The 24,149-nt window shown below is 40.9% G+C and overlaps 1 protein-coding gene across 1 annotated transcript in view; it reads right to left on the bottom strand.

The window, feature by feature from the left end:
- Positions 1–10,757: 10,757 nt before the first annotated feature.
- The window catches only part of AQR (aquarius intron-binding spliceosomal factor), a 108,234-nt gene continuing 94,842 nt past the window's right edge, over positions 10,758–24,149 (bottom strand). The window contains exons 31-35 of the mRNA XM_005299972.3: positions 23,150–23,320; positions 21,329–21,414; positions 20,440–20,614; positions 19,251–19,364; positions 10,758–11,656 (exon numbers count right to left, since the gene is read on the bottom strand). Of these exons, the coding sequence (XP_005300029.1) occupies positions 11,429–11,656; positions 19,251–19,364; positions 20,440–20,614; positions 21,329–21,414; positions 23,150–23,320 (774 nt within the window). The 3' untranslated portion in view covers positions 10,758–11,428. The remainder of the gene's footprint in view (positions 11,657–19,250; positions 19,365–20,439; positions 20,615–21,328; positions 21,415–23,149; positions 23,321–24,149) is intronic.

Below are 24,149 nucleotides of genomic sequence, written 5' to 3'. Positions count from 1 at the left end.
CCGTAAGTAAATAAAAGGTATTTGTCATGCCATAAGAAATTTTGCAGGTGACTTTTCTTGTTTGTGAATAGCTCAGAGAAAGAATATTTCTTCCTTCCACCACCCAAAAGGATTCCAGCAGGTAGCCCAGCTGCATGCCAGTTACAGGCTTTGGCCCTGATCACAGTTATTTAAATTTTACATCCTACATTCAAGATATATACATGGTAATCTGAATCTTATATTGCCATCTCTCATGCAATCACAGTTTATCATCAATCGCCACTGAATTTTTATTTTCATTAATAAAATTTTCAGTGCAAACTATATTAATGCAATATTATGATTGCATTATGATTAAATGTGTAGAGGTCACAAAATTCATAGTTACGGCTTTCACAGCAACCTTGACTTGGACATATCACAGACATATTTCTAATTTTGGAGTTAATCTGCGTAGGAGGCAGAGAGTCCTTTTCCATTAGCTCTCCTCCAACCCCATCTTCCCTGAGCAGCTCCATAACTTCCAATTATAGCACACATTTTTGTCTTTTAGAGCTTCATGAATCTAACCTTTACTCTGAATAGATAAGCACTCAGTGCCAGCAATCTCACAAATTACTGCTCAGTTTCCAATCTCTCTTTTTTAAGCAAGTTAATTGAGAAGTTAACTAAAAATAGGCTGCAACTACACCTTTCTGTTGCCAACATCCATCCCAATAAGGCTTCAGGCCAGGACATGGTGGAGACACAGCCCTTGTCGCTCTGGTGAATGACTTCCTCATGCCCACAGTTTGGAGGTGGGGGGGAGAAAGCAGATCACTACTCAATGTTTCGGACTCACCATGGCACGTGAAATGGTTGACAACCTAATTCTGCCATTCTATCTGCAAGGCTGAAATTGCTCAGGTCTTTCCTCTCAGCCTAACTGAGGACAACTGTTCCTCATTCTCCATGACTCTCATATGCAGGACCCTTCAAGGCTCCATGCTTTCCCTCATCCTATTCAGTATCTATACAAATATATTCACTGAGCTGTCCACTTAGGCTTGGTCTACACTACCCCCCTAATTCGAACTAAGGTACGCAACTTCAGCTATGTGAATAACGTAGCTGAAGTCGAAGTACCTTAGTTCGAACTTACCTTGGTCCACACTCGGCAGGCAGGCTCCCCCGTCGACTCCGCGGTACTCCTCTCGCCGAGCTGGAGTACCGCAGTCGACGGCGAGCACTTCCGGGTTCGACTTATCGCGTCCAGACTAGACGCGATAAGTCGAACCCAGAAGTTCGATTTCCAGCCGTCAAACTAGCGGGTAAGTGTAGCCAAGGCCTTAGTCCAATGACTCGTAAGCTTTTTTCCTGAGAGGATCCTATAAAATCAGAGCCCATCTTTGGCAATTTGTGTTACTTTACATTTTTCCAAGTTAAAGATAATCTGCCATACACTTAACCAGTCCCCCAATGTGTTTAAATCCATCTGGAGCTCCTCATAATTCTCCATAGCTTTTACTAAATTAAATAACCTAGAGTCTCCAGCTAACCTCATCAACTCACTGTCCATATCTTCCTTCAAATTATTAGTACATTAAACAATACGGATATCAGTACTGACCCCGTGAAGTGTTCTACTATTCATTGCTCTGCAACCTGAGGGGCATCCATTCACTATCACTGGATTTTGTTCCTAACCCCATAGTTCTTTATTCTTACACATAAAAACACAGAATATGCCTATGTACGAATTAGGTCCTGAGCCAGCAAAGCACTTTAGCATGTTCTTAACTTTAAGAACTGGAGTGGTCTCATTGACTTGAATGCAATTACTTGGGATCTTAATATTAAGCCTGTGATTACATCTTTTGTTGGGTTGGGCCTTAATGCACATACAAATCCCAGTCGCATGTTTAAATTCTGTAATATTAATAACACTTTGCATTTCGATAGCATATTTCACCCACAAATCTCAATGTGCTTTAAAGAACCTAGTAAATTAAGCTTCCCTTTATCTCCATTTTAACAGACAGAAATTGATGTGAGGCCAAAGGCTAAAAGCAAGTCAGTGGCATAACTAGGAACCGACCTTTGAACTCCTGCCCTGTAGTCTCATGGTCTTTTAGGGAGGACACTGAGGGGACATGCTTTACACACGGACAGACATGGACGTACACACTCTGTCACTAATTTAGAGATTGCCTTTGAAAGTTTGAGTTGGCCAAGCATTGTAGGTGATACATTTATATTGTCCATGTAAAGTAATCCCTCTCCTATTCATCATAGTTCTTAGACTTAGTCTAATGAACTATATCCTATCATGAGAAGCTGAAGACACAGATTTAAATTGGGTTTTCAAGGTGAAGGTTAGTTGTTATGGCATTTAATTAACGTGATCTAAAGAAAAGGAGGAGATGGGCAAGGGTGCAAGAGCTAAAAGGGCATTTTGTGCCAAACACAAAGCTGCCAAAGAGAAGAGGATGGAAAACTCCAAAGACTCAGGAAGACTGGCAGGAGAGAAGTCAGCAGACAGGGAGAATCAAGCACAAGAGAGGCATACATTACAAAAGAGGCTGTCAACTTTTACAGATTTGATTAGTGAACCGTGTCTCATTTTATTGTAACATCATTGATTATTTTGCAGATTATTCTTAGGGTTTCTAGTTTTAGGTGGAGACTAATCAAACTACAGAAAGCCCCTCTTCAGCAAAAACTGGAGAAGAGTCTTTTTAAAGACACTATCAATTTGAAGTGACCAGTATATGTTACACGTATATTTGTCCCACAGGCACAACCGCTAGGAGAGGTTAAGGTGGACATTTCCCCTAGAAGTTTCAGGTACAGGTGGGGGAGCTGCAATGTCTTTCTCCCCCTGTAAATTTGTATCGGTGATAGCAGGGATGCAAGAAAGGGAAAGGGAGACCATTTCTAATTTCCCAAATGCCGCTGTGTGCAGCAGCAGCTATCTCAGCACTACCTGACAGCTGAGGAGTAGAAATGAAAAGCTCAGTTCCCTAGCATATAGACAATATCACTTCAGACTGCAGGAAGAGCCAGAGAGAAGAGACCTGCTTTTCTCCTCCAACCCTCTCCCCAGAGGACTGCAGCACATAGCATGGGACAGGGACAAGCAGCCCCTTCCCTGTTAAGGAAGAAAGGTATGGCTGGGAGGGAGACAGATATGGCCTGCTGGGGAGATTGAACAGAGACCAAAGGTGAATACAGAGTGCTGGGGGTGATGTGACACAGGACACAACCTTGTACGGAGGACACTGCGGGGACATGCTTTACACAGACACACACATGGACAGACAACCATACACACAAAATTGCACACACAGACTTTCAGATATACATGGGACATGGTGCTGCTGGGGGACTTTTGGGAGGATGGGAACTGAGCTCATCTGTGGAGTCAGATCCTCGTCCCGCCCAGCTTTGGGGTGGAAAAAATGACTCAACCTGGTCTTCCCCCCAGAATTTATTTTGTGTGTTTGCACGGTTCCCTTAAAACAAAACAAAACAAAACACAGTTTTTTTAAGGTGGAAAGGGTGCAAAAGGGTGTTAATCCAGACTACAACCAACACCCAACCACATATACTTACATCTCTGTCACACACTCTGCTTGGAAGGCAACTCCTCATATAATTCCTCCCCCCCATCAGGTCTAATGCCTTCAACCACTGCTCTGTGAACACTGCCTTCCAGCTCCAGTTGCCCACAACAGCACAGTCCCTCATGCAAAACAGAAGCTCAGATGGTGCATCCTGGGAGATTAAACTTTAAACTAGGGCTGCCAAATGATTAAAAAAATAATCACAATTAATCGTGAGATTAAAAATAAATAGTTGCGATTAATCACAGTTTTAATTGCACTGTTAAACAATAATATAATACCAATTTAAATTCAGCATGGAAGCATGTCCTCTGGAATGGTGGTCAAAGGATGAAGGGACATATGAATGTTTAGCATATTTGGCATATAAATACCTTGCAATGCCAGCTAAAACAGTGCCATGCAAACGCCTCTTCTCACTTTCTGGTGACATTGTAATTAAGGGGCGGACAGCATTATCTCCTGTAAATGTAAACAGACTTGTTTGTCTTAGCGATTGGCTGAACGAGAAGTAGGACTGAATGGACTTGTAGGCTCTAAAGTTTTACATTGTTTTGGTTTTGAGTGTAGTTATGTAAAAAAATATAATAATTCTACATTTGTAAGTTGCACTTTTACAAGAAAGAGATTGCACTTCAGTACTTGTATGAGGTGAGTTGAAAAAATACTATTTCCTTTTTTTTTTTTTTTTTTTTTTTTTAAACAGGGCAAATATTTGTAATCAAAATAATAATAAAAATACGTTGTATTCTGTATTGTAATTGAAATCACTACATTTGAAAATTTAGAAAAACATCCAAAAACATCCAAACATATTTATAATAATAAAATACCAATTTAAATGTAACAGTATTATTAAAACTGCAATTAATAGCAATTTTTAAAAAATCTAGTTAACTTGTTTTGTGTTAATCGTTTGAGTTAACTGCAAATAATTGACAGTCCTACTTTAAACACTTAAATTTGCCTGTGAATTTTGCACTAATGGGGAGAGCCAGAGGCTAAGGGGATTGGATTTAGAATAGTCTCCTCTCCCCATGTGGTGCACTTGAGTTCAGATCAGAGATGCTCTCTCCTCCCATATTCTCTTCTTCTTCCCCAGTGGAGTCCCTGAGCTCTGGCTCTCTCCTCCATGCCTCTGCTCATGTCACCCAGACCACGTATAGCGTATTTATAATGTATACATTTTTACTGCAAACATATATTAACAGGTATAATTGCACCACAACAATAGTTATTTGTATCAGCTCTATATCTTTGTATCAGAGGGGTAGCCGTGTTAGTCTGGATCTGTAAAAAGCAACAAAGAGTCCTGTGGCACCTTATAGACTAACAGACGTATTGGAGCATAAGCTTTCGTGGGTGAATACCCACTTCGTCAGACGCATGCCCACGAAAGCTTATGCTCCAATACGTCTGTTAGTCTATAAGGTGCCACAGGACTCTCTGTTACTCTATATCTTTATAATTCCCTCTCACAACTTTCCTAAAACATTAAAAGGCACCAATTTGGAACAAGGCTACCAAAAATAAATAAATAAATTGTAATTTGCAAGGCAAACCTGTTTCAGAGATGGGGGGAGGAGGGACAGAGAAAAAAAAGCATTAGAAAAATATTATCATAATTGAAAGGCTCCTCATATACTGAACCCTCAGATTTCCAGAATGCCTCTACAACAACTTTTGCCCAATTTGAACCAAACTGTCCAAAATAAGGACAGAATTTAGGTAAGATGTGTAATGTACTATGTCAGACGGATTTATTTCATTTTGATGAAATTAGATGGGTGCATTACGTTTGGGTTTATAAGAGAAGCTTGCTTCAAGGTTGTAACTCGCAGTTACAACCTGTCTTCCAATAAATATACCTGTATATATGTAGACAAATAGAATATATAATTTATTTCATACTATAAGGAGCCACACATTTCCTAAAGTCCTCATCCTGATTTTGCATCAGTAAATCTTACTTGATTCAGCTCAGAATTTTATAGCAGGGTACTGTGTACAGGACTGAGCGATAAGTCAGCAGCAGCAGCTGTCCTCGATGCCTCCTCTCATTACATAGTTCAGGCTGACAGAATGCCAGTGGGTGAATGTTGTGGGAGTAGGGAGCAATTTAGGACAGTTGGCCCACCACTGAAGTCTGAGCTGTGTGCATGAGAGAGATTAGGACCTAGTGCATTACAAGCCTCCCTGCTCAGTGGGGATTGAATCAGTTTGCAAATGGGAACACACACTAACAGAATCTGAATTATGTTTGGATCATTTGGTACCTATGAGGGAGCCTAAGGAGTCCAGGAATGATGGCAATGGATAGTCAGGCTAAGGGCACCAAGTCAGCCCAGTTTCACTTCTAAACTGGAGGGGAGAAGGCAGGGCACAGGTTACTTTAATCTTAGCCTTGTATTTCCTTCAGGTTATACTGGCTCATTGATTTCTATGACAGGATGTGGCAGTTTTCAAAATGCGAACTGAAGCAGCATGGCAGATACTAAGGGCTTAGTCCTCAACTGAGCCAAGCTTATATAGAATGCAGCTGGGAAAAAGTTGTCTCTAAGACACCTTTCTTTCCTCTGATCCTGAGCTGACCACCTCAATCTACTAAATTACATTGGCTGGAGCAATCCCACAGAGATTCCTGGTTTAGCCAAAGATCAGGCGGAGCACCACGTGCCCCACCCACACCCAGTCCTAAATTTTCCTTGTTACATGCTCAAATAACATAGTGATGAGAGCAATATACAAATCTAGATAGATGCACATCATACTCACTCTTGTCAGTAGGATTCTCATGCTAAGGAATGACTTTAACAGTCCCCACAAGGCATGTATGTAATGTTCTACTTTAGGGTACACACCAGGACAACTGAGCTAATAAAACTGGAAGTCAATCTTTTTTGCAGTAAAGATTTTCTCTACAGGTGGGGCACTGGGCATAGGCACATTCACTTCATTTATAAACAATTCCAGAGTCACAAAATATAGTAATAATTTCCAACATACATCCTTGCTAGCCTAAGCCATTCTTTTTCAAAAATACTTGTTACAAAAATTTCATTTTAAAAGTAACTTACAAATGAGACTGTGGCCCAGATCCTCAAAAGATATTTAGCTTGTATTGATTTCAACAGGAATCAGGTGCCTAAATACCACTGAGAACCTGGGCCATAGACACTTGAAAGAGCTTATTGGAAAAAAAGTTTCCAACATGGAAAATGAACACAAAAACTTTTACTATTCAGTGGGGTCTGTCTCATCTAGGTCCTTCCCTTTCTCAGGATGGTTCTTCTGGCCCACTCACTAAAGGGTATGGATACTTCAGCCAATATCAGGGTTTAAGGTCATTTTACGTAAACTTATTTTTTTCAAGCTCACACATGCTTAAATATGGTGAATAAAAACACTGACCGGACCATGTCCATTTATATTTCAAGACAGTAGCCAATACATGTCCAAAAGGAAGACTCCTTGGCAACTAAGCATTCTCCCAAAACTCTTGTTTCAGTATTCCTGTATGTGTCCTCAGCTAAAGGGGATGATTTTTAAGGACCTCTCTCTCCCTATCCAACTCAGCATCCCAAATGTATGTGTCAAGTATCAGAGGGGTAGTCATGTTAGTCTGAATCTGTAAAAAGCAACAGAGGGTCCTGTGGCATCTTTAAGACTAACAGAAGTATTGGGAGCATAAGCTTTCATGGGTAAGAACCTCACTTCTTCAGATGCATCTGCTTTTTACAAATGTATGTGGTATGTCTCACTTTAGAAAACACAGTATAACATTAAGCTTATGCTCCAATACTTTTGTTAGTCTATAAGGTGCCACAGGACTCTGTCGCTTTTTACAGTATAACACTGTTCAATAGGATGGGGGAGGCTGCATACTGTAACTGGAGGTTCTTCAAGATGTATCGTTCCTATTTGGATTCCAAAGGCGGTCTGCATGCATGCCATGCACTGGAACTGTTTGTAGCAATGTCTATATGTGTGTCGGCCGCGTGGTGAGTTTAAGGCTTTAAGAGGGTATGGAGGGAAGGTATTGGAATCCAAATAGGAACCACACATCTCAAAGAACCTCCAGTTACAGTAAGCAGCCTCCCCTTCTCCTTCAAGTGATGGTCCCTATATGGATTGCAGAGAGTAGAGAGCAGTGCTCGGCATGGAAGTGGGTGCAAGGACTCACAAGAAGTCAGTCTGTAGGATGGCATGGCCAACTGCCGCATCCACTGCCACCGTTGCTGGGGTGACGGAATCGTGAGCGGAAAAGATGTGGCTAGAGGACTCAGACTTTAGGGTCAGAAGGGACCATTATGATCTTCTAGTCTGACCTAATGCACAATGCAGGCCACAAAATCTCACCCACCCACTCCTGTAACAAACCCCTGACCTATGTCTGAGCTACTGAAGTCCTCAACTTGTGGTTTAAAGACTTCAAGGTGCAGAGAATCCTTCGGCAAGTGATCCATGCCTCACACTGCAGAGGAAGGCGAAAAAACCCAAGGGCCTCTGCCAATCTATAGACCACGTGGCCGCCTTACAAATGTCCTGCCATGATGCATCTGCAAGGAAGGCATTAAAAAATAGAAACATCTATAACTCTTAGGGTTTTGTAAAAACTGCTTATTTACAGTTTGCATTTCAGTCAACTTGAAATAATGAAAATATACTATTCAATTTCACTATCTGTCTCTCATTCATTAGCACAAAGCTGCAAACACTAAAAGGAGATGTTAAATCCCAAGAAAATATTGTCTTTCAAAAACAAGCCACCAAGACCTAAATTATGGATTTAGACGTGTGTGTGTGCGTGTGTGTGTGATATTTTCGTATGAGAAAAAGGTCAACAAGTAACTATATGCATTTTTTGGAGGAAAGATTTCAATATATTTAAATCATGACGGCTGTCGGCTTTGAATGGAAGGATTCAAAAAGCCAAAGCTTTACAACCATTCAGTAAGCCATCCATTCTCCCAAACTTCTGAAATTTGATCCCTTCCCCTTTCAAGGAAATGAAGCCTATCACACTCCCCCTACATTAGAAAATTTACATCAGTAAACCCACCTAACTGTTGACCTAGCTACCACCATCTCAGGGAAGTGGCTTACCTATGTAAATGGGAGAACCTCTTCTGTTGGTGTAGATAGCATCTATACTGAAGCACTACAGCAGCACTGCTTCAGCATTTTAAGTGCAGACATTCTCTAAGTTAATAGACCTTTAATTCTTCTCCCCTCCCACTCCTTACCTTGTTGTCCCTCAATCCCCCAGGGAGGCATGCCCCAAATGAGGATGCAGTAAAACAGTAATTCAAGCTTTTGCTATTAGTTTAGTACAATCTCGGTTCCCTTCCAATCCCCTTCACAACTCTCCTCACCATTTTAGGAGCAAATCTACACTCCTACTCTGGACACAGCAGAAAAAGTACAAATTGCACTGGGGAGCCAAGACTCCTGGAGACCATGTAGAAGGGTCTGCATATATAGCACAGTTCAACACAGACTCTGTATGCATCAGTGTGTGGGGTAGGCATTGGGGAAGTCGCCAGTGAGTCTGCAAATACATTCCAAAGTATCTTCTCATTCTTTTATTCTTTCTAATCTTCTCCGGTTGCTGTAGGCATTCAGTCAGGCTCTGTACTCTTATTGCTACTGAGATAGTTAAGGACACCTTAACATTGGTAAGGGGAGGAAATATAAATAAGAGGGGGAAAACTCCTACTGAACATGCATTAAACATATTATAAAAGCAGCATCCCAGGGCAGTAGTAGAGGGAAATGTAGGCCTTGGGAGGGGCCAGAATGATGAGCACTGGTGAAGATGAGGAAGGTGATGATAAAGATGATGGCTAACATTTCAGGTTGTTCTGCAAGGGATGGTGAGAGTATGGATGTTCAGATGCACTTTCTGTATTATCTCTATCTACCTTATTGAGTTAGTGTGTTTGTGACTTTGCTAAATGTATTAATTATTTGTAAATAAAAGCGTTCCTATAGTGTGAATGTTGCACCTGTGCACATCAGGGTTCCCAACTATATCATAATTTTAATAATACTAGGCCTGATCTTGGGACCTGTCAACCCTCAAAGTGATAGCTGCAAATTCTTATTCATAATCTATAGATCAGGCTACAATATTCAACTACCTATTTTAGAAAAAAAAAATCAATTTTCCTCCTTTCAGTTGCTTCATTAATTACGTACAAATACCACATGCTCCTGTTCCATTTAAAAAAAACAAAAAGATAGATGATTGTCAAACACTCAAATATTTATAGAAAATAGGTTGGAAAGCAAAGACGACCCTCAGCTGAGCTGGTCACATGTTGCCCGAAGGCGTTGTACTATTCATCCCTGATTAAACATATGCACGTTAGTTTATGAAACTGTATCACCCACATATTTAACTCTGCACCATTCACCCTCCACTAGCAGATAATTTAAAAAAGAACCTGTGCATTTTTTTCCCTCTCTGTTAAAAGTGATGGATGGAGACAGACGCACACGCTTCTCAAGTGATTCATTTGCTGGTGTGGCTGAGTTCAGAAAACAAATGTAGCACCTCACAAAAAGGCTGGAGTACCAAAACTAGATATTGTGATGTGTAATAGTGGAGACATGGGAAGGGAGATTGATTTTAATGAAGATGATGGGGGTAGGGGTCATCATACATCATGTTGGCGGTGTGTGTGTGGGTGGGGAGGGAGAGGAGGCAAGTTTTGCTTCTAATTGTTTTTCTTTACATTTGAGTCTTATTTTACTATAAAGATATTTAGAAAACTTGAATGTTTTAATTCATTAGTATGAACGATTTTCTTGTCTATATTTTGTTGAGAAAATCCTGCTGGCAATTTCACAACCGAATTATCTTTCATTTGCCAGCAAAGAATATGAAGGATGGTCCAATGGCTACTGCTTTGTTTGCAAATCTACTGAGAAAGAACTGTGTGCTTAATTGAATCAATTGCCAAGTTGGCAGATGCTGAATCAGTGGAAAACCTTTTACTCCCTAGGAGCTTATGAAGGATGTTTGGAAGTTACCCCAGAAAATCCACTCAAGCACTGTCTCACTACGTGTTTGATGTTTTGCAGACCCAGTTCCTGTGTATGTGGAAAACGACCTTCACCTTTATTTGATGTTACTTTATCATGGGCAATTACTGTCTCTCAAAATAAAAATGAAAATTTTTTTATTGTCTGTGCTGACAAACTAAGAACAGCAGCAGAAGGCAGCAATGAAAAGCACACAGCTAGCACATGGTCTTATGCTGCTCTCAGAGGTCCCTGTTCAGCAAAGCACTTAAGCATGTATTTAACTCCCACTGAAGTCAATGGGACTACTCACGTGTCTAACGTTAGGCACATGCTTAAGTATCCTGCTGAATTAGGGCCCATACCAACATCTCTGCATAGAAGCATAGGCAGTTTGTTTCTGAACCTCTCCACTGTCCACTTTATATATAAGCGTTAGGGAAAGTGAATGTGAAGTGGGCCTGAAGATAAATACTTAAAATCATTAGAAGTTTGATGGTTGAATCAATAAACACATTAAAAATGTCTATTTTTTCTATCCAAAACATTAACAAGTATAAAAACATTTTTACTAAATGAAAGAAAAGCACTAGTCACTTGACATGAATAACTACAAAGTATTGATACTGATAAGAATTCAGTACCCATTAATATTTACCACTATATACCAATCATTAAATTTGTCCACTGAAATATTCAGTGAAAAATATGCAGAACAGGTCACATTACACAGCCAGCTATTAATAAGGTCCAACTTATTTTGGCTCTGTCACCATCTCCAGTCTGTGCCCAAAACATATTGAGGGTAAAGATCACTTTTCAGTCTCAGTCTCAACTTCACTGTCTTCACTATCACTATCTCTTCCTGGATGCTCTGGCATTTTCCGATGCTCTCCCTCTTCCTTCACCGTCTCTCCCTCTTCCTTCACCGTCGTCTCTTCACTCTCCACTGGTGTGCTGTTGGTTTCAACTTCTGCTTCTGCTTCCTGAGTTTGAACTGTTTCACCTTCTTCAACCAGGGCTGGTGGGGGCAATAAATCCTGATAATATAAGGGAAGATTATTCAATACACAAACATAACTTCAGGTTTTATGATAAGACTTGTATACCAATTTCCATTTTAGCTTTAATTGCTCACCTTAGATCTAAGACCTAAATATCTTTAATTATTTGTACATAAGACCAGAAACACTAACCACCAAAGTCATAAATGTCTTTCTCCCTTACATTCATAAGTATTTACTGTTTCTGAATGTTAGGAAACAATTAATGCAACTTCAATAGAGGTATGAATGAAAATTAATTTAGAATATACTCATGTCTTACCAGTTCATGCTTTCCAGATTAACTAAATCCTATAAAAGAAGGGGGGAAATTCACCCCTAGTAAATTGGGAGTAGTGGAATTCACTCAAACACCCAGGTAAGGATAAAAGAAGTAAAAAAACCCCAACAAGGATGATGTCATGGAGGGGTCTACTTAGACCACCTAAGTAGGAAGAAGAGGTGGATTACACATTTTTTAAACAACAAAATCATCCAAAACACAGGACTTGGTGGTGGGTGATGGGGGGGGGGACTGGAAAAGGGCCAATATAGTACCTATCTATAAACAGGAGACTAGGTACTCCTGAAGGAATTGTGCACCAAAAACAAACATTCTGTGCACAATATTTTAAAATTCTGCATATTTTATTTATCAATAAATAAACGTGGAGGCTCCAGCATGGCAGTGGGGAAGAGAGGCCACTGGCGCACGGAGGTGGAAGATCACCCTGCAGCCTCCCCCAACTCCTCCCCTACCCTCAGGACACGGACTAGGCGGTGAGACTGCACCCGACCCCTGACACAGCGCAAGGGCCCAGCCTGCCCCAGAAATACCCCAGGGCCCTGCGCTTCTGTGCCAGAAGCGCCAAGATAGCAAGTGAGAGGGACAGAGTCCTGCATGCATGCCCAGCCCTAGCCCCCAATCCAGGTGTGGAGTGGCTAAGTGGGGATCCAGGTTTGGGGTTAGAGGGTTCTGTGTGGGGCAATTTGGGTGTGGGCGGCTTGGTGGAGTGGGGGAATCTGGATGCACAGGGGCTCACTGGGGGTTTCTGGGACCAGGATGATTGGTGGGACTCTGCAGGGGGGGTCCAAGTGAAGTAGTTGGGACTCAGCGGGGGCATGTGGATGTGGGGGGGATGGGGCTCGGCAGGAGGGTCTGGGTGCAGGGGGGTTGGGCTCCTTGGGATGGGGGTTTGAGTGGGGCGGCTCAGCAGGGGGTGGTCTGGATGCAGGGGAAAGGGGCTCAGTGCGAGTCTCGATGCGGGGGGTGGGGTGGAGCTTGGCAGGGGGCCTGGGTGCAGGGGAGGATGAGGCTTGGCAGGGTGGGGTTTGGGTGCGGGGGTTCTGGGTGTGGGGCAGTGAGGCTCATCGGGGGGGTCTGGGTATGGGGAAGTCTGAATGCAGGGAGGTTGGGTGGACAGGGGAGCAGCTTCACCTTCCCCATTGCTCCTCAGCCACAGGAAACAGAAAATAGGGGGAGGAGAGGTGTGCGGAGCTTCTTGCAGCTGGAGGAGGTTTCTGGGAGTGGGTCTGCCTTGGTCCTGGCCACTCCTTACAGGGGAAGAAGAAATCCCATTCCCCCACCCCACCCCCCCAGCATATCCAGCACTAGCTGTGAAACTAGCTGGGAAACCCAGGGAATTATAGACCAGTCATCTTAACTTTGGCACCCAGAAAGATAATGCAACAAACAATCAAACTATCAATTTGTAAGCACCTAGAAGAAAATAAGGTGATCGGTAACAGTCAACATGGATTTGTCAAGAACAAATCATATCGAGCCAACCTAATCTCTTTGTTTTACAGGGCAACATGCCTAGTGTATAGAGGGAAATCAGTAGATGTCATATTTCTCTACTTTAGTAAGGCTTTTGATAATGTCTCACATGACTTTCTCACAAACAAACTAGAGAAATATAGCCTAGAAGAACCTATAAGATGGGTGCACTACGGGTTGAAAAACTGTACTCAGAGAGTAGTTATCAATGGTTCATAAATGAGTTGCAAGGGCATATCAGGTGGCTCCCACAGAGACCTGCCCTGGGTCCAGTTCTATTCAGTATCTTCATAAATGACTTGGATATAGTACACTTATAAAGTTTGCTGATGATACCAAGGTAGGAGGGGTTGCAAGCACTCTGGAGGACAAGATTAAAATTCAAAATGATCTTGACAAACTGGAGATATGGTCTGAAATAAATGAATGAAATTCAACAATGACAAATGCAAAGTACCCCACTTAAGGAATAAAGAACTACACAAACACAAAATGGGAAATGACTGCCTAAGAAGGAATACTGCAGAAAAGGATCTGAGCGTTATAGTGGATCATAACCTAAATATGAGCCAACAATGTAATATTGTCACAAAAAAAGAAAACACCATTCTGTGATGTATTAGCAGGAGTGTTTAAGCAAGAAACACTTCCACTTTACTCAGCACTGAGAAGGCCTCAACTGGATTACTGCATCCAGTTCTGGGCACCACACTTCAGGAAAGATGTGGACAAACTGGGGGGAGGGATCGCTCAGTGGTTTGAGCATTGGCCTGCTAAACCCAAGGTTGTGAGTTCAATCCTTGAGGGGGCCACTTGGGGATCTGGGGCAAAAATCAGTACTTGGTCCTGCTAGTGAAGGCAGGGGGCTGGACTCGATGACCTTTCAAGGTCCCTTCCAGTTCTAGGAGATGGGATATCTCCATTCCTAAAAAAACTGGAGAAAGTCTAGAGAAGAGCAACAAAAATGATTCAAGGCCTAGAAAACTTGACCTATGAGGAAAGATTGAAAAAAATGGGTTTGTTTAGTCTACAGAAGAGAAAGCTGAGGGGGGAAGACATAATAAGTCTTCAAATACGTAAAAGTTTGTTAAAAAGGGGAGGGTGATAAATTGTTCCTCATAAACACTGAGGACAGGACAAGAAGTTAGATTTAGGTTAGACATTAGGAAAAAACTTGTTAACTGTCAGGGTAGTTAAGCATTGGAACAAATTACCCAGGGAATTTTATCCAAATTACCTGTGGAATCTCCATCATCGGAGGTTTTTAAGAGCAAGTCAGACAAACACCTGTCAGAGATGGTCTAGATAATACTTAGTCCCGCCTCAGTGTAGTGCACTGGACTAGATGACATATTGAGGTCCCTTTCAGTCCTACATTTCTAGGATTCTATGGAAGATCACTGGGCTGCACTATGCCTTCTTCCTACTCCATCTATGGCTTGAAACAGGAAGCACAGCCCCTTCACAAACCTTGGTGCAGACATTTACAACCACTAGGTATTCTTGAGATCTGATCCAGCAGTCCTTTTCCAGGTCTGTCTTCAACAACTCTCTGTACTAGCCTATTTGTAGCTAGCACGATGCCTCTGCCAGGGAAACACTATCACATAGATTAAAAGGTGTGGAACGTGTTGTACAGGCTCTCTACACTTGTGTGAATTTTATCCAAAGCAAAGAACTTAGAACAGTAAGTCTGAGTAGTTGATAAAGCAATCCTTAGATAGCCCATAGTGCATCACAGCAATATTGTGAAGATTAATTATTTAATATATGCAAAGTGTTTTTGTCCTCCGGTGGGAAGGCACTATGTAAGTATAAAGCATTAAGAGCAGTAGTATTAACAGCATTATGGATACCTGGCAGAGAAGACTGAAGATACAATCAGCTGAAAAAGATTGCTAGTGCTGGGCACAACTCCCAGTTGAGGAGAGATGTGAATGTATGATTCAGCTACATGATGGATACTTTTTGGTAATACTGAGAATGGTTTTAATGAACCCAAAGTTCAGACAAAGGGAGTTTTCCTTCACACTATAAATTATGTATTTAATTACAGTGAAATCTTATCTACAATTAGCTGACATTGTTATTACGTGTTTATGACAACTCTGGAGAGATCTATATAGCTGTTATTATGGCTAATTATGGAGGTCGAGAAATAATCTTATGAACTTTGAAGTTACCATATGGGTCTTTATAATGTATGGTGAATACCAATTAAGGACATGTGAAAAAGATGAATTTCTCAAACTGAGATTCTTTTATCCTTACTAAAGATATGCTTCCTGATGGCAGATGTAAACTGGGACTTCTATGATGCAGCTGGTTTCATTTTGCCTCCCGTGTGATTACTGCCTCTCATTTCTTTTTTGTAAGAATGGATTAATATAAATCAAAAATAACTTCTTGTACTAAAATGGATTATGGAACACACATTACAATGCTAATATCTGCATATTTGTTTTTTTTCAATTTTTGGCTCCATTTTTTCCTGCAGGGAGAGCATGACTCACTGTCACAGTAGGGAACAAGTAGCTGCACTGCTAGTGTTAGCTATTAAAGCATTAGTTTTAGATGCTAGCAATGGTACAGTAACTCCTCACTTAATGTCCTAGTTATGTTCTTGAAAAATGCAACTTTAAGCGAAATGATGTTAAGCGAATCCAATTTCCCCATAAGAATTAATGTAAACGGGGGGATTAGGTTCCAGGAAAAAAAAATTCCACCAGACAAAAGGCATTATATACATATATAGTGTAAGTTTTAAATAATTTTAAACAATTTAATACTGTACTCACCAGTACAGTAGAAGTAGTATTCCAACAAGGTCGGGGGTTGGCTCACTCCCTGGCAGGAGCACCGGGCGGGTGGAGCGAGGCAAGTCCCCGCACCCCGACTCTGCTCCCCAGCAGGAGCGCTGGGCGGGCAGAGCAGTGGCAGCCAAACAATATTATAAGGGAACATTGCAGGACTTTAAAGGAGTATGTTCTCTAATAGATCAGCAACCTAATAGTGAAAAAACGTTAACTGGGAGGACGTTAAGTGAGGAGTTACTGTAGTTAGATGCTAGCAAAATTATGAATGTATCTGTACGTTTTTACATTCTTAGGTGCAAAGAGCTATGCAAATGCAAAATATCATCATTAGTGCCTGATGCCACACACAACTGTTTCTAGCATGTAGCACTACTTAATGATTATTTTTATTATTTCAACTGCTGTAGCAGCTAAGGACCCTAATCAACGATCAAGGCCCCACTATACAAATCACCACAAAGACAGTTCCCACCCCAGAGAGCTCACAGACTACAATTTAGACAATAAGAAGCAGGTGAATAAACTGACAAATGAGGAGGGAAGGGATAAAAAGGGGGAACGAGGCAGAGACATGTGTTTGCATAAATTAGTGCCCACTGATGATTGCTTGTTGGCTGCTAATCAATACTTGGACCCTTCTGCCTAAATAACTGCAAACCGTATCCCTGAATCTTTGCATAAATGCTGAACCATCTCTCTATCCACCATATGGAACTCAAGAACCACATCATCATCACATAGCAAGAGAAAGAAAGACACACTTACATAGGTTTTGGGTAGTTGTGGAGATAGCCAGACAACTGGCTGTGGAGGGAAGGAGAGGAGTGGGCTGGTCTGCCTCAGGTGAGAGTGGTGGTATTGGAAGAGAAGAAATAACTAGGGGACAAACGCCATACCACATGATGTGTATATTCTATTTTCCTTTAAAAATGAAGATTATTATTATTTCAACTATTTCTTTTTAAAAATAGTGGTCACATACGAGTGAGTCTTCGACTGAGTTCGATGGATGAGCTAGTCACTTATTGTGGATCCTGGGATGAGACCAAGATCCAATTTCAGACTTGCAGCCCCATCTGCAAGTGCCACAGGTGAAGACAATTGTAGATGAATGTGTGCTGCTTTTAACTTTACAGATTTCATTTCTCTCCTTGATTGCAGCAATCAGCAAGCTCTTAACATTTTTCAGTCTGAGGTGGCGGAGCGAACGCTATTGGACCTTGTCATGACCTAAGGGTTCCCCGGTCAACATTGATAGACAGGCCTTGAGAAAGTCTTTGTAACGTTTTCTTGGTCTGCCCCTAAAATGAGTTCCAGTCTGCCATTCTTTGTAAAAGATCATCTTCAGTATTCTACTTTCAGATATATGGACCACGTGACTGCACCACCTTAGCTGCGCTCTCATTATAAAAGCTTCAATGCCTGTGATGTTGCGGCACTGAAGGACTTTGGTGTTTTGAACCAAATCTTGCCATTTAATTCCCAATATCCACTGTAGACTTCACAGGTGGGATTGATCCAAGTGTTTTATGTGGTCTTGATAGTCCGCATATCACAGCCATAGAGGAATCTGGTGATGATGATGGCACAGCAAACATCAATTTTTGTTTGCAGTCTGGCACCGTGTTCATTCCAAAGATGACACTAAAGTTTTCCAAAGGCATTGCTGGCTGCCCCAATGTACTTCCTAATGTTGTTGTCAAATCATTCTATTTGGTGAAGCTACACTGCCTAGGTAGCAAAATTTGTCAATGACCTTGAATGATACATCATCGATAGACACATCTGTCTTTCCTTTTGTAAAGGTGAATAATGTTGGAATCTGTAAGTTTCTGTGGCACAGTCTCCTATTCCTAAAACCTTAAATAGAGGCCAGTGATGTTCCTGATCAGCTCATGGTCTCCATATTTGAAGATCTCCACAGGAATACCAGCTGGATTCACTGCTTCACCATTTACCACTTGCTTGACAACTTTCCATATTTCACATATGCTCAGTGAAACTGAGAGTTGGTCTTGAACTGAAAGTTCTTCAAGATCATCAAGTGCTGATGCTGATTGTTATGTATGGGCAGTTCAGAACCTTATTGAAGTGTTCAGCCATCTTTTCAGAATTTGACCACAGTCCTTTTGCAGCAGAGACTCATCTGCATTTCATACAGGGACGATCCCATTACACTGCAGGCCATACGCAATCTTCAGCTCATAAAAAACCAACAACATTTGGAGTCTTTTTAGTCTGCTGCTGATTGAAGCGGTTCGGCTTTCATTTTCCACCAGCTGTTCTTCATATGGGGAAGCTTAGCTTGCATGTTATACTTCAAGTAGCTCATTAACTATACAATACATTGTCGTACACTTTCTCCCACATACCTAGCGCAAAATTTGTTTTTAAATAATAACATTTGTATGAAGAGAGGCCACTGCTCAGAAATGTTAAACTTCTTTAGTCCACCGATGGTAACTAACTTCCAGCTGTTACACCCCAGTGACCGCTGCATTGACACTCTTGTACTTGAAGACACCCTACTCTTGTTGGTTGGGGTGTGTGTGTGTGTGTGTGTGTGTGTGTGTGTGTGTGTGTGTGTGTGTGTGTGTGTGTGTGTGTGTGTGTGTGTGTGTGTGTGTGTGTGTGTGTGTTTAAAAAAAACAGTTCTTGTTCCTTCCTCCAAATAACTCTTGCCAGCAACAAAATTTGATTCCTTACCACCATTTTGTTTCTATCCATCGCATTCATATATTTGTTAATACAAAGGGAGTTTTGAGTGCTTGTGTAGTAGGAAGTATTTTTAAATTAAAAAAAAAAAAAAAAAGAATCCCTTTCTCCCTGCCTCACTGATCTAAAAAGCTACAGGGACTATGGAAACCAATGTAAGGTAAGAGTTGGTACATCAAATTTTAGCCTACCCATCTCAAAAGCATCCCCTGAGTAAGTTATTTTCTGCAGTGAATTACATTTTAGATGCATGCTTTCCAAAATGTATAAGCCTGCTTACCTGTCTGTAGTGGCGTGTACTCTGTATCACGTGCATATACATGTTGTACACGAAGTTAGCCATCTGAGGCATGTTCTTTATAACATGTACTTGGTGAGAAGATCTTTCTCCATTCTAGGGGAAAAATAAGAACAGTTAATATTCAGTAATACAGAAACACCACAATGGATCTTCAGAAAGGTGCTTTTCCCATGTTAGGGAATAAACGCAAAAGCACAAAAGTGAAATTAAATGTATTTTAAACAAGACTGTGTGGCGGGAAGGGGACTAGGTTCTTGTCTAGATATGCAGCTCCTATAAATGTAATGGAGGGTTATCTGTCTATACATGGAGAGAAAGAGACATCATTTGGAAAATTTGCAAAGGCATAGGAAAAAAATTACTAATAGTCTCCTTAGAAACACCTCTCTTTTTTTTACATGTGCATATTGCTGTGGGGGCTGAAAGTCCCATCGCTATGCAGCATCAACTGTTTCATTTAATTTACGGTAGCAACATTAACCTAAGGGTTTGGAATATTAACCTCTTGATTCCAAGATACCAAAGTGGCCCCTTGCAAAAGGAGGAACAAATACCATTATAATCTAGAAGCACAGACTAAAATTCCACTGTTATATTTGTAACTTCTATCCTATCATTCCAGGAAAACACATCTATTAGATTCTAGATATCTCAATTCAATATATGTGACACAATCACACAAAGAATTCAAGGTAAAAAAGACAGTGATGATTAATAGATTAAACAATACTTCTCAATATGTTGTGTCAAATATTAATTTATATTTCTCTTATTAAGAAGCCATGTGTTTTATTTCAGATAATTTACATGACTCCAAGTAGTGGTTTTAGAAGGAACAAAATATCCAACATACTGTACTCATTGTACTTAAGTGTTTAATGTAAAATAACATATACTGTTGATTCAGTGTTGCACAAGCAAAGCTTAATAAGAAAACACACATAACTGAACTAAATTATATATGTATATATGTATAACTAAAATACAAACAATTCAACTAATGACAGCTGGTGCAACATGGCAAATTCCTGGGCCATAAGTTTCCAAATAACATTTGTCTGTAATGAGGAAGCTTTGCAATCCTGTCTCTTTTACTATGCACCCAGTGAAGAAAGTGGACTGCTACCACACTATTCTATGTAGTACAATTTAGAACAGATGTGCTTACCTGTCTGATTGTTGGAAAATACTCTGAGGGAATTATATGCAGTTGAAGGGGTCGAGCTGTAAGTTGGCTGAAAGCTGGAGTTAGCTCAAAGCAATTCTGGAACAGGGATACTCTTGCAAAAATATAAAGTCCAAGCCGGGCTCTTGACATAGCAACCACTAGACGTCTGACATCCCTTCAGGAAACAAAACATCAAATAGATCATAGTCTTTTTACTACCTCTAGTGCTTTGATTGCCACTGAAACGTCTTCATAGAACATTAATCTTACAGACACGTATAATTAAAGGGCATATACAACATTAGGAAATCTGTAGATATAAGGGAATATCTTTCTCAGTTTTTTCAATATTTTATTCTAGTATTTATAGTAAAGATTTACATTCAAGCTCATGTACAGCAACAAGATGTTTCTACAAAATTGTGTCCATCTTTTTCCTCCAAAGGCTCTTTTTTCCTCCACAGCTGAAGTGCAGACATTCTAAAATGTGCACATCAAAAGGGAACTACACAAAAGCCAAACACCTCAGATACACAAATCAAGCTCAGACAGACTATTTTCTCAAGATTATTTCAAGCCTTTACTTGAACTAGCATTGCATTCTCTACTATTTTAATAAGGTAATATTAAATTCACTGTACCTGCAATAATATGCACAAATTACAGTAGTTAGATAAGACCCAATAGTGAAGGGCAAAGTGGCTGTGAAGTGGTACCAGACAGCTATATATGGAATTGGTTTTGAGCTTCTTTCAATGTCACACTAATTTTGTTACTACAATTTAGTACATGTAATACGGACACTCATTACCAGAAATTCTGCTCTGGTAAAATTAGGTGAAGTGAATTACACATTTTAAGGCATTTGTGAAGATATTTTCTTACATACCTAAGATGACCAACAGCTTTGGTTCGCACTAATGAAAGGATAATATAATCATTTTGTTGACCTTGAAATCTGTCTACAGTTGTCACCTAAAAGAAAGATAAATTAAGATTAACTCATCTACTGTATCTTCCAAAAAATATTTGCATTTCCAAAGGTATTAAGAACAATTTGGAATTTAGTAGAAGCAAACTGGCCTCCTGCAGCAAAAAGTATCATGCTAAATTGATGCTGAAGGTTGACATGACTTGGAGAGAGGGGAAGAGCATGCCTTACCACTCTGTTATGTGAGAGTTCATTTCTAGCCACTACCAGAAAAACATCAACCTTGAGGGCCTGGAACTATGGCAAACACAAACCCTTTTTTACTAGAGAGATTGTAGTGGCTTGAAGACTATGAAAGTATTCAAAACAAAAATCACAGGAAAGTATCAATAATATTTGTATTTAGCTCTGATTCAGAGAGACAAGGTGAGTATCTGTAATTTCCAAAGAAATTAAGAGGAGTTGAACACCTTTAACATTCATTGATGTCTTCTTAAACGTTGGAATACTACTTCTAAGGGGAGACCCATAAAATCAGGCTTATAATCTTCCAGCTATCCTTGGTGATTACTGTGTGAGCGAAAACAAACCTATGTATTCAAGGCTGAATCTATGTTCTTTTACATTTAGCCTGCTGTTAACTGTTTTCCTCATATAGTTTTGACATCTGCCATTTAAAGTTCACTGTCACTCAGTTGGCTCCCACTTAATAAGTGACCAACTTAACATATCAATTCTAATTGAGCAGCAACAACTGTTAAACAATGGATCTGACACTCACACTTCTATCTGATGGCTGCCACTAGGGGCAGGGGGAAGGAAGAGGAGGAAGAGAGAAGGAAAGGGATGGGTGTCTGGGCTTGGGTGGCAACAGCTGGGCTCGGGTGGAGGGGGGGCAGAGGGTGTGGGTATCTGGGCAAGAGGGGGCCCTCTGGCTGTGCTCTGGGAGGAAGGGGGTTTGGGTGTATTGGTTGGGGGAGCACTGTGGCTGGGCTCTGGAGGGGGGGCGGGAGGAAGGAGGGGTTGTGGGTGTCTGGCCCCCCAGCTGGGCTCTGGAAGGGTGGTGAAGGGGGCAGAGACAGGGACTGGGTTGTCATAGGGGTTTCTTTAATTTTCTACTCCTGGGGGAATTTTTGTGCGTGTCTGTATTGTTATAGACATACTTGCTGACAGGTATTTTGAGATAAATTACCTAAATAATGGAAGTTCGGTGTGATTATGTAGTGTTATTTTGACAAATAAAATTTTCAGAATTTTGCAGGATTTTAAAATACTGTGCGCAGAATTTTTATTTTTTTGGCACAGAATTTTAAAATTTTTGGCGCAGAATGCCCCCAGGAATAAACAGACTCCTACAGTTATGTTAGTATTTCTGTTAATTAGGAATTTTAACCAGATATTTCACCAAGTGGGCATCTACACTCTGGAAAGATCTTTTGTTAGTAATTATGGTTCTTCTGCTGTGTAACACTGCTAGCCATCTAATTTATCCTTCCTGTATAGCTTGCAACCTGGGAGCACCATATTTCATCTAGTTATACAGCCTACGCAAGAGTCCAAATAAACAAAAGAAAGTGAAAAGATTAATGTACAGTTGAGTAACATCTTGGGAACAGTGGTCTATCCACAGTATCCCAGTGAATATAACATTTGTAGTCATCAAAGAAAGAACTCATCACGTAGATATTGGTGAAACTATATAATTACAGTATATTGTTTTGTAATTTATAATTCTAAAAGGTCAGAGAATGATAAGTATTTGGTTATTTTGAGAATTACCTTGTTTGGTCGGCCTATAATTGGGTTATTCCCACAACGCTGATTAATGATATCCCGGATCAGGTGCTTTTGTCCATTATAGGTTGTCAGAATACTTATCTTGTCTGCAGGGTAACCAAGCAGGCACATGTACATGAAGAGTGCTACAACATACTCTGCTTCACCAAGATTCTGCATTTTAAAAGGAAAATAAAATGTTAGTTGGCTCATTTGTGCCTCTTGACTTTGGGAGTGAGTTGACCCTACTGAGGCATCCTGGTGCATTTAGAAGACCCATGTTTAAAATAAATCAAAGCACTGAAAAACAAGCTCATTGTAGAAAAATGAGAGGAACGGACAACAGATAGACTTAGGTTTCGTCCATCTAATTTAGGTTCCTCATGAATAAAGGGACTGCTGAAAATCCCAGTTACCATATTATTGTTAACTGTTGTTTCTGTGGTTACAACTGTTGATGCGCTGAGCAATTTTATGACTATGGGTGTGATATGAACAGATCAATCAAGAAAATATTTACATGAAAAGCTTAATGCTAATAAGCTATGTGTAAATACAGTAACTCCCCACTTAAAGTCCTCTTGCTTAATGCTGTTTCGATCTTACGTCCCTGCTTCATTACAGAACCAGCTCGTTTAAAGTTCTGCAATGCTCCGCTATAACGTCGTTTGGCTGCCTGCTTTGTCCACAGCTGGCAGCCCCCTCATCAGCTCCCCTACGACCCCCCTGGTCAGCCCTTCCCCCTGCTCCCCTCGCCTCCTGCCCGTGGCAATCAGCTGGTTTGTGGCGTTCAGGAGGCAGGAGCGAGGATGCAGCATGCGGAGTAAAGGGGGAGGAGGTGGAGCAGGGGGGGAGAAGAGGTGGGTTAAGGGTTGGGGCTTGGGGGAAGGGGTGGATTGGGCGGGCCGAGGGTTGAGCCCCCCGCCCCTGGTGCTTGCACAGTAGGGGAAGCTGCAACTGCTGCTGTGCAACGTGCTTCTCCTAGCCTACGGCACCTTCAGAC

Source organism: Chrysemys picta, chromosome 4 (genome assembly GCF_011386835.1).
Source record: "Chrysemys picta bellii isolate R12L10 chromosome 4, ASM1138683v2, whole genome shotgun sequence".
NCBI lineage: Eukaryota > Metazoa > Chordata > Testudines > Emydidae > Chrysemys > Chrysemys picta.
The sequence above is the reverse complement of the archived record's forward strand: the minus strand, read 5'-3'. Positions and strand labels throughout refer to the sequence as shown.